We start from the raw sequence: 17578 nt of genomic DNA on the forward strand, positions 1-17578 counted from the left end.
ATATTGTCTGTTAAAACACGATAATTTCAATGAGGAATTTGCGTTGGATTAGGGGTTTTATTTTTCAGCTCCTCATTTGGATATTGATTTAATTCTTATAATCAGCAAAAATAGGGTTGATCACCGACGTATATCAGCACTTATTTGTAGACAGATCCATGCGGGGAGGGTATGTTTTCATGGGGATCATATCCTGGAAGGTAAACTGACTAAACAATGCTCCATGTAAAAGCCGAATGCGGTTTTCTTGATAAGAACTTTCTTCATCTGTCGGCAATGTCTCACTACTTTTGTCGCGTGGGAATTACAAATGGCTGGAAAATCCTTTGACGTTTTTATGTTATATTATTTTCTGAAACAAAAACTGGCTAATTATGATAAAACATAATATCGCGAAGAAAGGAAAGAAAGGACAGTAAGTAGCCAGTGACAAAAATGAAAACCTTTGCAAATGTATCAGTCAAAACCCACACTTGACTGTCCTTAATACAGAATAAAACTGTCAAACATATAAGAAATCAAATATCAAAACAAAACACAAAAATAAAATAGGATGACCCTGTGTGAGTAACGGTGAAAGGGTTACTCAAGAGTAAGGTTAAAAGAGTAGAACAAACAACTGGCCAGTGTATGGTGAGTGAGAGGAATGGATAAAATCGCTTAATTCTGATTTATATCTGCATCTCACCCTAAAATTCAAAAAATATGGTAGCAAGAATGATTAGCGTCGTGCAATCAATAGAAAATCTCGGCTTGTAAGAATGACTAATTCCAATTTAACTATTCAGTGGAACATGGTAGGGTGTACATCAGCTCTCCCACCGAGAATGAAATGGTCTGAAAAATTCGAGAGAAGTTCTTGGTTTTAGACGAGCATAATCGAGGGTAATAGTGCTGGAGCCATCAGTGGGATGGAACGTGTTATTTTTGCAGACTATCCACCCGGCTTCTCTTCGGACAACTGTATTTTTTTATGCATCCTTTGTTGAGATATCGAAAGCTGGTAATACCATTGTCCCCCTTCTACGTGTTCTTGAGCGAAAAATGACTCACGAACACAATCACAACTAAAATATAAAGCACCTTCAATATACTTGGGATATTCCCACAGATTGGAAGAAAGGGCTTATGGTGAAACTATTTAAAAAGAGTAGAACTGCTGATTGCAAAAAATGGCGTGGGATCACCTTACAGTCTGCAGGAAACAAAGTCCTCTGCTAAATACTTTTGAATCACTTCACTTCAAAACAAAAGTTAAAGCAATACTCAGAGATGAATAACTTGGCTTTCGACCAAGTAGGTCAAGTGACTTGTTCTTTCACCTTGGAATGCTTATTAAAAAATAAAATGAATAGCAGGCTGAAATTACCGTGGCTTTCATCAATTTCTTAAAGGCTTTTGACTCAGTCCAAAGAGGCTTTCCTGATAAAACTGCCAGAATCATAATGGCATTATATGATGAACAAATGTTTGCTGTTCGAACTGATGAGGGGGGCTTGACTTAGCGGTTCAAAGTTAAAACAGGCTTTCGACAGAGGTGCGTTCTGTCCCCAGTACTGTTTACAATGATAATTGATTTTAGTTTTTTAATATTATTGTCTTTGACGGATGTTCGGAATCAACTGGACGGACAAAATTACCAACTAATTCATTAGAGAGAAGACTAAACAGCCATTTGTTATTAATGAAGTCATAAGAAGTCGGTAGCAATATTGGGGACATATGGTTAGGATGGGTAGTAACTACCTGCCTCAGGATGTTTTGTGTTGGACTCCTCCAGGAGTTGAACGGCACGGAAGACAGAAGGCTTAACTTTTGCAATGCCTAGAAAAAACACAGCACTCATAAGAAAAGCCCTTGATGAACTTCGGACGAAGACATTAGAGTGGTCATCGTGGACTGGCATCGTTGCCGCCTTATGCGCCGATTGGCTTAGCAAGTTCTAATTCCAGTAAGCCAACATTTTCCTGTAAACACTTCTTATTTGGAGCTCCGTCGGTTAAAATCAAGAAGTGAGTTAGACGATCCTCTGCAATAACAAAAGGCTTGACTTGTGCTTACAAGGCATTTTCGACCCATCCAATAGTGAGATGACTTATGGGTTTTCTAACTTGTTTTGCTCTGCTCTACCCCTGGATAAAAAATACATTGCATTGGTTGACACACATTATGCGTCCTCTAAGCTAAACGTTTGAGGTACTGGAAAAGATTTGAAAAAAAGCATTTGACAAAATCCTAGGTCTAGTACGCGATCCCTCAGCGAGCGATTGAAATCACGTCAAAGTAGGAAAGGGTCAAAAAGGTTAAAAAACATCTCATTACTCTTCAGTCTCTAGACAGGTCAGATGCAAAAACATATTCCTCTTGTAAAGCAAGAAAAAGAAACCAAGAGTAAAAATTGTTAGATCGAAAATAGATTTCTTTTCCAAGAAATGGCATATTTACCACATAAAGAAGCTCATTCCTAAGTCGCCTCATCATTTAATTTCATTAATGCAGAAAAGTTCATATGAGTGTAAAACATAGTTACTATGAACAATTTTATCTGCAACAACCACTCTCTGAAAATATTCATTTCCACATTTTGTTCTACACATTTTGCTTAGATAAATAAGGTCTAAACAAACAATTTGAATTGACAGGGAATAGTTGTGGGAAAAGTCAAGTCATGGCCAATTGTAGAAAAAGCCAAGACAGATTGTCCAATTAAATGGCATCAAGTCAAGGTTAATCTTACCCCTTTGATTGCCCTTGTTACTGTCTCCCACTTATGCTACACCTTTCATGCATGTCACTACACACAGCCCAACTAGAGTCACCTTTGTTCGAGGGTCTCCCCGGGGAACACACGCTGGTTGACAGTAGTTTACTTCAAAATTTTCAACTATACTTGAAAATTTTCCTCTCATTCCTCTCAAGAGTAACGTGCAAATTTTCGCTTGGCATTCAGGTACAGCCCAGTCGATGATTTTAGCTCGAATAGATGTGTTCGAATCGAGACTATTTCTAAATTTGTCCCTATTGCAATGCCTTGAAATTTAATGGTGAAACAATGGGAATGTGTTGCGCCTCAGAAAAGTCAAACTTCCTCAACTGCCTGCACACCAAAGCCATTGAAGACTTTATGACGTTACAGACCGGGACACTGGAACACAAATGACGACCAAGACACAGGAATATAAATGACGACATGGACACTCAAAGAGAAATTACAGACCGGGACACCGGACAGTAATGACGACCGGACACCGGGACACAGGGAATCCAAATGACGACTGGGATATTCAAAGAGAAATTACAGACCGGAAACCGGGACACAGGGAACATAAATAATGACCGGGACACAGAACACAACTACAACGGGGACGTCGGGGGACAGGGGGGATATATAACTGACGACGGGGACACAGGAATATTTGACTTGCAATCACCATCAACAAAGCTCAAGGGTAATCATTAGAAAAATGCAGTATAGATCTGATACGGATAGTTTTTCCCATGGACAATTATATGTTGCGTGTTCAAGAGTCGGTAAACCTGACAATCTATACATATGCACAGACAATGGGACAGCGAAGAATGTTGTATATTCGCAAGTTTTACATAGTTAAAAACTTTTATATATATATATATATAATATATATATATATATATATATATATTATATATATATATATATATATATATATATATATATACATATATATATATATATATATATATATATATATATATATATATATATATATATATATATATATATATATATATATATATATATATATATATTCACCGGTGGGACACAGGGACACAACTACAATGGCGCGTAACTATATAGCGCGTATCCTTTTTTTTCTTCTTCTTTTTTCCTGTAGTGTTAGTTTGTAGAATATTAGAAGTGAAACACTTGTAAAGGTTTAATCACTTAATAAATCATCATTATCATCACTCTCAAATACAGATTATAAGCGTCACCAAATTCCAATAAGTAACCCCTCTTTCCGGGTGAAAACATTTTGGTGTGTAATTAGACCTAGTCGAATCTTTTCCACATGGAAAGTTGAATGTGCTTCCCTATTTTTATATTAGCTAATTGGCAATTAAGCTTAGAAATAAGAATATTTTAACATAATCTTTTCGAATTCTTATCATTCAGAATATTATTCAGAACATAATCAATTCAGAATACGATCCAAGGTGTGACAAAAATATTTGAAATTTAATTTCCAAATATTTAAGTGACGGAGAAAATAGAAAAAGTGTATATTGGGAAAACGAAGAACTTCTAATATCTTAGCCTATTACAGACCGGGTAATACATAGGTACAAGCTCAGTGTTGTCATTTGTCATCTACCATAGTTTAAAATACTTTAAAAAAAGCTCGAAGGATAGAAAGAATTATTCAACTTACAATTCTTTGTTTATAGTTTGCACATGCGAAAATTTTGAAAATTCATAATTATACTCAGTGTTGCCTTATCAAAATGCTTCTCCTTGGTAAAAATATTGCATATTGGAAGTTATAACAAATATTCATTAAAATTGACTAGATTGCAAAAACCAGTTACTTATTATTTCTAAAGTTAATAAAAACTAAACTTTGTAGAGTCTTTAAACTAGTTCAATTTCAGGTCACCACAATTTATAGCTCTTTCCTCCTTTGTTTCAACAATCAGGGACTGAAAATAAAAGGCCCATGACCCATTGGGACATGTGAGAGCCACAGGTGAGGCCGTAGGCCAGAAGGTCAGGATCACGCCAATGAGTCAGACCTGGGCCAGCAGGTCAGGAATCATTTATTTTATTTTAAAGCTACATGTCCCCCTTGGTCTCTTTCCCCCCAAGTTAGTCTAGACAAAATTTTGAGGTTATCTGAAAAAATTATATTTTCAAAAAATAAAAAAAAAATTCAAAAACTTGATCTTTTTTTTTTACCAAGAGTAACCGGAGAGCAAACAGCCTCCTCCCAATACGCCAGTTAAATAATCGTGAATGTTAAAAATGAAAATTTAAACTTGAACTAATGAACTTATAACCTGTGATAAATATTTTTTTTTTACTTCGGATATATTGAAATCCTTTTAAATAGCGATTTTTTCTAAACGTCGGCAGACTTTTTAAGAAAATTTTACGAGTTTCGTCTATTTCCAGCAAGAATAAAATGAAAAAACTGGTTTACCTTTGTTTTTTGAGCACCTCTGCAGTAGGATGTCTTTTTGATCCAATCGTATTTATTTATTTGATATTTATTTATTTGAAAATTACTTCTTGAATAAGATAATGCACCAGTTATTGTTTTGTTTTTACCCTGTTAAGCTCTTATCTTCAGATAAAAAAAATTCGGCAACTGAATTAGGGTAGTGCATACCATTAAACTAAACATGCTCTGAAAAGTTGATAAATTTGCAATATATGTATAAAAAAATTGTCAGCTAATTTTAGATCGTCATAAAGTAGATTTCATTTTGGAACTATCTACCATCAATTCCCCCCCCCCAAAAAAAAAAACAAAACAAAAAGCTACCGACAAATGACGATTCTTAATTTCTGACGAAGGATCTAACAAGAGCTAAGAGCTCATATGGCACTTGTGACAAGGCGAGAAGAGCTAAGAGCCAGAGATTATATGGTATGAGATCTAGCGAAATTCTATGAATCAATAGATTGATTTAAAAGGAAAATAAGAGACTTATTGCCGGTCAGGATTTAAAATAAGAGCTCTGAGTCACGACGTCCTTCTAAATATCAAAATTCATTAATATCCGATCTCCCACTCGTATGTTATAAATACCTAGATTTTTATAATTTTTCCTCTCCCTTTAGCCCCCCAGATGGTCGAATCTGGGAAAACGACTTTATCAAGTCAATTTGTGCAGCTCCCTGACACGCCTACCGCCTTCATCGTCCTAGCAGCTATATGCTGGAGTTTGGTATTTGGCACCAAACTCGCCAAATAACTGAACCCTTCCCCCAACTCCCCCAAAGAGAGCGAATCCAGTACGGTTACATCAGTCATGTATCACGGACATTTGCTTATTCTATCCACCAAGCTTCATCCCGATTCCTCCACTCCAAGTGTTTTCCAAGATTTCCCCCCCAACTCCCCCCAATGTCAAAAGATCCGGTCGGGATTTGAAATAAGACCTCTGAGACATGAATTACTTCTAAAAATCAAATTTCATTAAGATCTGATCACCTATTCGTAAAATAAAAATACCCAATTTTCACGTTTTCCAAGAATTCCAGTTTCCCTCTCCAACTGCCCCCGATGTCAAAGGATCTGGTCGGAATTTGAAATTGGAGCTTTAAAGCGCAAGACCCTTCTAAATATCATATTTCATTAAGATCTGGTCACCCTTTCGTAAGCTACAAATAATTCAATTTTCAAAATTACCCCCCCCCCCCAACCAACTACACCAAAGAGAGCAGATCTAGTCCGATTATGTCAGTCACGTTTCTGTTTTTATTCTTCCCATCCAGTTTCATCCTGATCTTAACGCTTTAAGTATTTTCTAAGATTTCTGGTGCCCGTCAACTGCCCCCCTCCAATTACGCTGGATTCGGTTGAGATTTAAAATAAGAGATCTGAGTCATGAGGTCTTTCTAAATACGAAGTTTCATGAAGATCCAATCACTCCTTCGTAAGTTGAAAATACGTCATTTTTTCTAATTTTTCAGAATTAACCCCCCCCCCAATAGAGCGGGTCCGTTCCAATTATGTAAATCACGTATCTGAGACTTCTGCTTGTCCCCCCCCCCAAGTTTCAGGTTCCCCCACCCCAAACTCCCCCAACGTCACCAGATCCGGTCGGGACTTAAAATAAGAGCTTGGAGACACGATATCCTTCTAAATATCAAATTTCATTGAGATCCGATGACCCGTTCGTAAGTTAAAAATACCTTATTTTTTCTAATTTTTCAGAATTATCCCCCCCTAACTACCCCAAAGAGAGCGGATCCGTTCCGGTTATGTCAATCATGTATCTAGGACTTGTGTTTGTTTTTCACACCAAGTTTCATCCCTATCCCTCCACTCTAAGTGTTTTCCAAGTTTTAGGTTTCCCCCTCCCAATTCCTCCCCCCCCCAATGTCACCAGATCCGGTCGGGATTTAAAACAAGAGCTCTGAGACACGATATCAATCTAAATATCAAATTTCATTGAGATCCGATCACCCGTTCGTGAGTTAAAAATACCTCATTTTTTCTAATTTCACCAGATCACCAGAAAATGTCACCAGATCTGTTTGGGATTTAAAATAATAGCTCTGAGACACGATATCCATCTAAACATCCAATTTCATTGAGATCTGATCAACAGTTCGTAAGTTAAAAATAGTTCAATTTTCTCATTTTTTTCCGAATTAACGGGCCCCCCACTCCCCCCCCCCAGATGGTCAAATCGGGAAAACGACGATTTCTAATTAATCTGGACCGGTCCCTGATACGCCTGCCAAATTTCATCGTCCTAGCTTACCTTGAAGTGCCTAAAGTAGCAAAACCGGGACCGACAGACCGACAGAATTTGCGATTGCTATATGTCACTTGGTTAATACCAAGTGCCATAACAACGCCAACAAGATAGTGGTTAAAAATGGTAGCCATCCGATAACAGGTATATTAGTTTGTATTTTAGTCCATTAATATATATAAACAAAAAGATACCGATAGATGACAAGTATATATTCATGACTAAGGGGTTTAAAATGTCGAAAAGATAGTGGTAGAAAATGGTAGCCTGCCGGTAACAGCTATATTAGTTCATATTGTTAAATCCAGTAATCTATCTATATATATAAAAATAAGTTGTCTGTGTGCGGATCTGTGGATCAGGTGACGTCATGTTTGTTCGCATATGACGTCTGAATTATTTCACACTAATACAAAAGAAGAAAAAAACTAAAAAAGGTAAAAACGACAAAAAAAACTAAAAAGAAAAAAAAACTAAAAAAGCTAAAAAACTAAAAAAACTAAAAAAAGGTAAAAATCTAATAACTAAAAAAAAACTGAAAAAAATAAAAAAAGGCAAAAACTACAAAAAAAATAAAAACTAATAAAAAAACTAAAACAGCTAAAAAACTAAAAAAACTAAAAAAAGGTAAAAAACTAAAAAAAACTAAAAACTAAAAAAGAAAAAAAACTAAAAAAAGGAAAAAACTGAAAAATAAAAGAGAAAAAGAAAACTAAAAAAATATGAATAAATATATATAAAAATAAGTTGTTTGTGGGTTATGTCTGTCTGTCTGTCTGTCGAGTGACGTCGTGTTTGTCGGCATATGACGTCTGAATTATTTCACACTAATACAAAAGAAGAAAAAAAACTAAAAAAGGTAAAAACTACAAAAAAAACTAAAAAGAAAAAAACTAAAAAAGCTAAAAAACTAAAAAAAACTAAAAAATGTAAAAAACTAAAAACTAAAAGAAACTGAAAAAACTAAAAAAAGGCAAAAACTAAAAAAAAACTAAAAACTAATAAAAAAAAACTAAAAAAGCTAAAAAACTAAAAAAAACTAAAAAAACTAAAAAAAGGTAAAAAACAAAAAAAAACTAAAAACTAAAAAAGAAAAAACTAAAAAAAAGGAAAAAACTGAAAAATAAGAGAAAAAGAAAACTAAAAAAATATTAATAAATATAAAAAATATAAATATAAATATAATATAAATTAGCAATCAACAAAGCACCGAGACACAAATGACGACCGGGACACAGGGAGTATAAATGACGACCAGGACATAAGTAAAAAAAAAACTAAAAAAACTAAAAAAATGGTAAAAACTACAAAAAAACTAAAAACTAATAAAAAAACTAAAAAATCTAAAAATCTAAATAAACTAAAAAAGAAAAAAAAGAAAAAAGGAAAAAAATAAAGGAGAAAAACAAAACTAAAAAACGAATGTATATACAGACCGGGACACCGGGATACAAATGACGACCGGGACACAGGGAATATAAATGACGACCGGGACACAGGGACACAACTACAATGGGGACGCCGGGGGGCACAGGGGGATATAAATGACGACCGGGACATCGGGACACAAGGAATATAAATGACGCCCGGGACACTCAAAGAGAAATCACAGACTGGAACACCGGGACACAAATGACGACCGGGACACAGGGAATATAAATGACGACCGGGACACAGGGACATAACTACAAAGGGGACGCCGGGGTGCACAGGGGGATATATAAATGACGATGGCGACTCAGGGAATGGTCGATTAGCAATCACCATCAACAAAGCTCAAGGGCAATCATTAGAATCATGAGGTATAGATCTGAATACGGATTGTTTTCCCATGGACCATTATATGTTGCATGTTCAAGAGTCGGTAAACCTGACAATCTATTTATATGCACAGACAATGGGACAGCAAAGAATGTTGTATATTCGCAAGTTTTACGTAGTTAAAAACATATATATATATATATATATATATATATATTATATATATATATATATATATATATATATATATATATATATATATATATATATATATATATCTATATTCACAGGTGGGACATAGGGACACAACTACAATGGCGCGTAACTAATATGGCGCGTAACGACTTACGCGCGCGGGGGGGCTTGGGGGGGGGGGGCGCGAAGCGCCCCCACCAACTAGGTGTTGGGGTGGCGCGAAGCGCCACCCCAACAGCTAGTCTATATATATAAAAATAAGTTGTCTGTGTGTGGATCTGTGGATCAGGTGACGTCATGTTTGTTCGCATATGACGTCTGAATTATTTCACACTAATACAAAAGAAGAAAAAAACTAAAAAAGGTAAAAACTACAAAAAAAACTAAAAAGAAAAAAAAACTAAAAAATCTAAAAAACTAAAAAAACTAAAAAAAGGTAAAAATCTAATAACTAAAAAAAAACTGAAAAAAATAAAAAAAGGCAAAAACTACAAAAAAAATAAAAACTAATAAAAAACTAAAAAAGCTAAAAAACTAAAAAAACTAAAAAAAACTAAAAAAAGGTAAAAAACTAAAAAAAACTAAAAAAGAAAAAAACTAAAAAAAAGGAAAAAACTGAAAAATAAAAGAGAAAAAGAAAACTAAAAAAATATGAATAAATATATATAAAAATAAGTTGTTTGTGGGTTATGTCTGTCTGTCTGTCTGTCGAGTGACGTCGTGTTTGTCCGCATATGACGTCTGAATTATTTCACACTAATACAAAAGAAGAAAAAAAACTAAAAAAGGTAAAAACTACAAAAAAAACTAAAAAGAAAAAAAACTAAAAAAGCTAAAAAACTAAAAAAAAACTAAAAAAAGGTAAAAAACTAAAAACTAAAAAAAACTGAAAAAACTAAAAAAAGGCAAAAACTAAAAAAAAACTAAAAACTAATAAAAAAACTAAAAAAGCTAAAAAACTAAAAAAACTAAAAAAACTAAAAAAAGGTAAAAAACAAAAAAAAACTAAAAACTAAAAAAGAAAAAAAAAACTAAAAAAAAGGAAAAAACTGAAAAATAAGAGAAAAAGAAAACTAAAAAAATATTAATAAATATAAAAAATATAAATATAAATATAATATAAATTAGCAATCAACAAAGCACCGAGACACAAATGACGACCGGGACACAGGGAGTATAAATGACGACCAGGACATAAGTAAAAAAAAAAACTAAAAAAACTAAAAAAAATGGTAAAAACTACAAAAAAAACTAAAAACTAATAAAAAAACTAAAAAATCTAAAAATCTAAATAAACTAAAAAAGAAAAAAAAGAAAAAAGGAAAAAAATAAAGGAGAAAAACAAAACTAAAAAACGAATGTATATACAGACCGGGACACCGGGATACAAATGACGACCGGGACACAGGGAATATAAATGACGACCGGGACACAGGGACACAACTACAATGGGGACGCCGGGGGGCACAGGGGGATATAAATGACGACCGGGACACCGGGACACAAGGAATATAAATGACGCCCGGGACACTCAAAGAGAAATCACAGACTGGAACACCGGGACACAAATGACGACCGGGACACAGGGAATATAAATGACGACCGGGACACAGGGACATAACTACAAAGGGGACGCCGGGGTGCACAGGGGGATATATAAATGACGATGGCGACTCAGGGAATGGTCGATTAGCAATCACCATCAACAAAGCTCAAGGGCAATCATTAGAATCATGAGGTATAGATCTGAATACGGATTGTTTTCCCATGGACCATTATATGTTGCATGTTCAAGAGTCGGTAAACCTGAAAATCTATTTATATGCACAGACAATGGGACAGCAAAGAATGTTGTATATTCGCAAGTTTTACGTAGTTAAAAACTTATATATATATATATATATATATATATATATATATATATATATATATATATATATATATATATATATATATATATCTATCTATATTCACAGGTGGGACATAGGGACACAACTACAATGGCGCGTAACTAATATGGCGCGTAACGACTTACGCGCGCGGGGGGGCTTGGGGGGGGGGGTGCGAAGCGCCCCCACCAACTAGGTGTTGGGGTGGCGCGAAGCGCCACCCCAACAGCTAGTATATTAAATAAAACTACCGATATATGACGATTATTTATTCATGACTTAGGGTTTAAAAACGCCAATAAAATAGTAGCAGAAATGCTAGCCGGTAACAGGTATATTAGTTTATATTGTTAAATTCATTAAAATAGGACTATATTCATAATCAGCTGCTGATAGCTAAAATACTGTTCTTTGACTCTGAATGAAGCTTACCAATGGTGATGCTGACGAAACTGTTGCCTTTGCGGAAGGAAAATCAGGACCATCGTTACTAAATGCATCTGGAACGTATCCAAAAAAGGAAGTACCAAGAACACGTGGGCGGGGCTTATTTTCTCCCATTCCAGGAATACACATTTGAGAATCATTGTTATTGTCGCTTGACATCGTAACCCTAAAAAAGAGATATCGTTAAATGTAAATTACGAGCAAATCATTGTGAGTGCCAATACCCTACTGAAATTATGCAAACGGTAGGAAATAAGACTTTCTAAATAAAACACTAATGCTTCTTTTAGCTCAAATCATCTATTAATCATCAAGTTAATATTAAATATTTTCCCTTTTTCTCTGTATGCTTTCTTCTCTCTTGTAGCTTTTCTAATAAGAGAGATTCAGAGGGACAAAATAGTAGAGGCGTTATGCCTTTTTGACATGTAAAATTTTAGAGGCGTCTTAATTTTGTAGATAAACTGAGAAACAAAAGAAAAAGATTTCATTCACTCAAACAAACGAAGCAGCAATTGAATAAATTGGAGAACTAGGTCACCTGGTTTCTGATTTATGATATAGGCGAATAACTCACTTTATTGTTTGTTAGGTATTTGATTTTGATTCTTTTAATTTTTGGTCTTTTATTGAATTCTATTTAATTTTTTGGCTTTTTTTCATTGGTTTTGTTGTACTTTCCGCGCGTGTTTTTTGGTTTTAGTTTTTTCCTTTATAATATTATTTTGTTCGCGCTGAAGAAGAGAGGCGGTTGTTCTCTCGAAATATTCGCTTTCTGTGTTTTCGTCAGTATTTTCACTTGGCCTTTAAAAACCCCATTTTTGATCGTTTTCTTTCTTTGTGTTACCTTTCCTCAATTCTTTAACATATCAATCGTATATTCACTTTAATGCCCTCTCTTCAATCCCTTTGCTATTGACGCTAAAGTATTTTAGAACTTTAAAAAGCTACTTGTTCCAATTAAACGGCCCTTGTATTTCATGAGTTGTTCATAAGGTGTTGGAACATGAAGTCAAACGCTAGCGTAAAGAGCAAAGTATTGAGGAGGGGGTACTCTCCTGCATATATACGGAATAATTTTTGTTCGTTTTAATTTTCAATGTTGCTCTTTATGATGAGTTGAAAAAACTTGTAATTTTATTTTATTTATAATCATTTTTCAAATATTGCTGGAAAATCAGCCTCCCCACTCCATGGTATATCCCCCCCAATAAATTACTCCATGGAATATATCTCGCGCGTAAAATCTCCCCCTGAAAATTTCCCTTGAACAATTTCATCCTCGCTGATCATGCTTGAAACCCCCCGTGGAAAACTTCCCCCAAGAATCTCCCCCAACAGAAAGTTTCACCCGTAAAAAATTCGCCCATGGAGAATCTCTACTGGGGGATAAACCAAAGCCCCACGGAAATATACCTCAGACAACTCCAGTCCCGCTGAACATTGCACCCAGGCAATTCCCCTGGAAAGTCTCAACATGCAAAATTGAGTCGCCAAAGAGAAAGTAAGACAAATAGAAAGAAAAAAATGTACAGGAATTCTGGCAAATTTCCCACCGTGCGCAATTTCCTGTAGAAAATTTACTCCTGGAAGCTTCCCTTCCCATGGAAAATTATCGAAGTAGAAAATCCCAACCCCTGAGAAGTGTCTCTATACTTCCCAATAAGATGTTCTATATATGAACAACGGGTAAATTTCACGGCTTACAGCCCTTTCCCCAGGGGCTGTGGGGGGTTTTGTCATCCTACAGGCAAAGCTACTGAACCTTTCAACTATCCTGAACCAAACGGCTATCTCAAAACTCTGATCGGATGACTTTGGGAGAAAAGGGCACGGGAGGGGTGCTAGTTGCCCTCCAATGTGTTTTTCACTTAAAAAGGGCAATAGAAGTTTTAGTTTCCGTTGGAATGAGCTAAGATGATTTTCGATCTTGATCTTTCAGAACCATTGGCTCAATACAAAAAATAGCACCCCTGGGAAAAAGACAAACAAAACAAAAACACAAAATTCCACATTTTTGCCTATAGGAGCTTGAAACCCCTACATTAGGGTTCTCTGATACGCTGAATTTGTTAGTGTGGTTTTCATTAAGATTCCTTGACTTGTTGAGGCTTTTCCTCCCTTTGTCAAAAATCTGGGACATTTTTTTCATTCTGGTAGCTTTTGACCGATAATATTAAACGTAATCATTTTTATATATTTGGAATCAGCGTAAAAAGCCAATTCTTTAAGACTTATCTATTATTGGAAAAATTATGCTTTTTATAATTTAGGTTGCTATTGGGACGAGTCTTTCCTTGCCTACTGTCCGTTGCCACGAACTGTTTGATTGCTAGATTATAGAATCCACAAAAGACTAGCAGTCATTACTATTTTCTTTCCTTGAAGCAAATTGGCCTTTAGGATACTATTTATCCATATTCGAACCGGCGTAAACACTAAAATATTCAGAACCTTACTCTCTGAATATATCGAGATTCTAAATGTATCTCAAGCAGTCCAACTGGAAATTAATTTGCCAATTTTATTGACCTTTCTAAGAGCGCATGTTTAGATGCCTGGGAATTATAACTTAAGAATACCAGTAGGTGATTTAATTACCCATTAAGTTTCCAGTCCATTTCTTCGTTTTACTGATATTACATTCAATTTGAAAGTTTTAAACCCATCTAAACATTAGACTGGAGTGTTACTTATTATTGATATCGAAGTATCAATAATAAAAAAAAATTTATATCCCCACTTTTGACACACAGCAGCTTATTTTGTGTGTCGCCGAATTGTAATAAAGAAAATAAATTACCTATTTACGTATTTAGAATTAGAAAACTGACATTTGAAACGGGCGTTAGTCATAGGCAGCACAGTAGCGTTGCCTTAATAAGGGCAAAAAGGTTTCAACGTATTTTCTCCCCAGGCCACTTCGCATGGAGGGGGTTGTCGTAGAATTTTTGGAAGGAGCTCATTCGATCGGAAACTGAAAGTTCTACTGTCCTATTTAAGAGTCAAAAGTGATTGGAGGGCAATAAGCCACCCTCCCATGCCCGGGTTTGCTGCCCTTCTCCCTACAGGCATCTTATCAAAATTTTGAGATGGCCATTTTGCTCAAAATATTTGAAACATTCAATAACAATGCCTCCAGGGAGAATATAACCTTTCAACCTTTGGAGTAAAGTCTGTAAGTTAAGCAAGTTGTTTTTCGTTTACATATAAGCTTTGTTATAAGGATAGGGGAGCATATGTGATCCTGGGTCTCCAAAAGGCTAAGGGTATGAAGATGAAAATTTTAGGGAATTTTGAAGGGATGTTGAACTAAATCAAAACCCATTACGTGCATGCAGGTTAGCGAAAGAGCATATTAGCAATATCTAAGGAAGGGCTTCGGGTATTAAGTTAAAACCTTCGGGGCATGCTAAGCTGGATGTTGAACTAACCAAAACAAACTATGCGCATATTACTATAACTACTACTACTATTACTGCTACTACTACTTCTACTGCTACCACAACTAGTACTACAACAACTGATAAGACTGCTATGGCTACTTCTCGCATATCTTAGGAACGATTTAGAGCACTGGGTTAAAACTTTTAGATCATCTCAAGGGGGTTATTGAACTAACCGAAAGACAATGTGTGAATACTCCTACTACTACTACTACTACTTCTAATACTGCTAATACTACTGCTATTACTACTACTACTACTACTACTACTGCTATTACTACTACAATTACTTCTACTGATATTAATACTACTATTACAGCTGCTTCTACTACTACTACTACTGCTACAACTACTGCTACGACTACTAGGGCTATGAGTATTAAGAAGAAACTTTCAGGGAATATTGAGGGGGATGTTGAACTAAATCAAAAGACACTATGCACAAGCAGGTTGTCAAAAGGGCGTATCCCAGGAACGATTTAGAGCATTAGGTTAAAACTTCCAGGGCATATCAAGGGGGATATTGAACTAACCGAAAGATAATACTGGCTTACCTTTACAACCACTAATACTACTCAGTTCAGTTCAGTTCATTCGGGTTTATTAAAAAAAATAATTATAACAGTCATAACATACATAATCTCTCATCTCTATGCAAAAACTGCATGCTGAGTCCCATATCACCTGAAAAATAAATACGCACTACAGCTCTCCCTCCACTTCTCGATACAACCATGGCCCCCACCAAAAGAACATCCTTACAAGTCCCCACCTCTTCATCCAGGAGCAAACCACTCCAACCCCCACAAAAAAACTCAATAATAACTAAAATCACTTTTCTAATTAGATATCTTTATTCAAATTAAACTAATTCAAAACAAGATAATTTTTTATTCTCTTTTTGAAAGAACCAAGGGAGCTCCTACCTCTCAGTTCAAGCGGTAGGGTATTGTAAGCCTTAGCACAGACGATGTCAGGCGAAAAATCAAACCTCACTGTTGACGTATGTCGAATATGGATCTGTGCAGATAGTCTTGTAATTGGAAGACGCTGTTCGGATACCAAACGGAATAGATTCCTAAAAGGCGGTGGAAGCAAGCCGGAGAGGAATCTGAAAGCAAAAACCAAGCAGGAAAGCTCAAACAGCGATTTCAGCGAGAGATAATCTTCTGTGTGTTTGATGATCTTCAAGGCATTCTTGTGAATGGAATCCAGTTTATTCAGATGGGATTTGAATGTAGATTGCCATACCATTGCGCAATACTGTAAGTGGGGTCTAATGAGTGCTTTGTAGAGAAGGGTAAGGGTTTTACGTGGTAATGTTTGCTTCAATTTCTTCATGATACCCAGATTCCTTGAAAGCTTTAATTCTACAGCATGGATGTGAGGAGGGAAAGAAAGGTTTTCATCTACTATTACTCCTAAATATTTTGCATATCCATTTACTGGTCGCTGAACCTTTCCACGAGACGTCACAATTCCTGTTATTTCTGGGTGAAGGGTTCCTACCCTAGAAAATAGTAGGATGCGAGATTTTTTTACATTGATTACAAGTTTGTTGGCATCCATCCACAGATAGGTCTCTTCTATGATGTTTTTATGCTTCTGCTGGAGTGAAGGCATGTCGACTCCACAGCAGGTCATTGTAATGTCGTCAGCGAATGCTATAAGTTTATCTTGTTCGTTAGTAATGTCCTCAGATGGTTGATCAAAGCATAGGTTACAGCATTTTTGGTAGTCATGATTCGGATTAAGGATACGAGTTAGGTCATTTATGTGGACTAAAAACAAAAAAAGACCGAGGATTGATCCCTGGGGCACATCAAATTTCACAGTAGTGTCGTTCCTTGGGTCGTCACCAATGTAGATGCACCTGTTTTGAAGGTAAGATTCAAACCATTGAAGGGCTATCCCTCTCACTCCAATATGTTGCAACTTTCCCAGTAAGATTGTATGATCCATACTGTCAAATGCTTTCTTGATGTCAATCAATATAGCAGCTGGCAGAAGACCTGAGTCAAGTGCTCTGTGTATGAATAAGCTTAAGGATGCCAGAGCATCTTCTGTTGAATGACCAGATCTGAAGCCGAACTGACGACTATTAAAAAATCTTTTTTTCGAGAAACTGGTAAAGTAGTCTTTGTAAGGTTTTTTCAAAAACTTTTGAAAAAACAGATAATATGGATAGGGGTCGGAAGTTTGATGGATCGTCATGAGGGCCAACTTTATGCAGAGGGATTATTCTTGCTTTTTTCAGTATCGAAGGAAAAACACCACTTCTTAGAGACAGGTTTATCAAATAATTTAATGGCCCTAGGATAGAAGGGAGGACTGCTTTCAGGGCTTTTGTGTGTATCCGGTCAAATCCAG

General features: G+C 35.7%; 1 protein-coding gene across 1 annotated transcript in view; it reads right to left on the reverse strand.

Annotated features, from left to right (window-relative positions):
- Window positions 1-17578, reverse strand: part of LOC136034529 (uncharacterized) — a 44158-nt gene that overhangs the window by 15966 nt on the left and 10614 nt on the right. The window contains exon 2 of the mRNA XM_065715758.1: window positions 11748-11928. Within this exon, the coding sequence (XP_065571830.1) occupies window positions 11748-11921 (174 nt within the window). The 5' untranslated portion in view covers window positions 11922-11928. The remainder of the gene's footprint in view (window positions 1-11747; window positions 11929-17578) is intronic.

This window comes from Artemia franciscana, chromosome 13, assembly GCF_032884065.1.
Source record: "Artemia franciscana chromosome 13, ASM3288406v1, whole genome shotgun sequence".
Lineage (NCBI taxonomy): Eukaryota > Metazoa > Arthropoda > Branchiopoda > Anostraca > Artemiidae > Artemia > Artemia franciscana.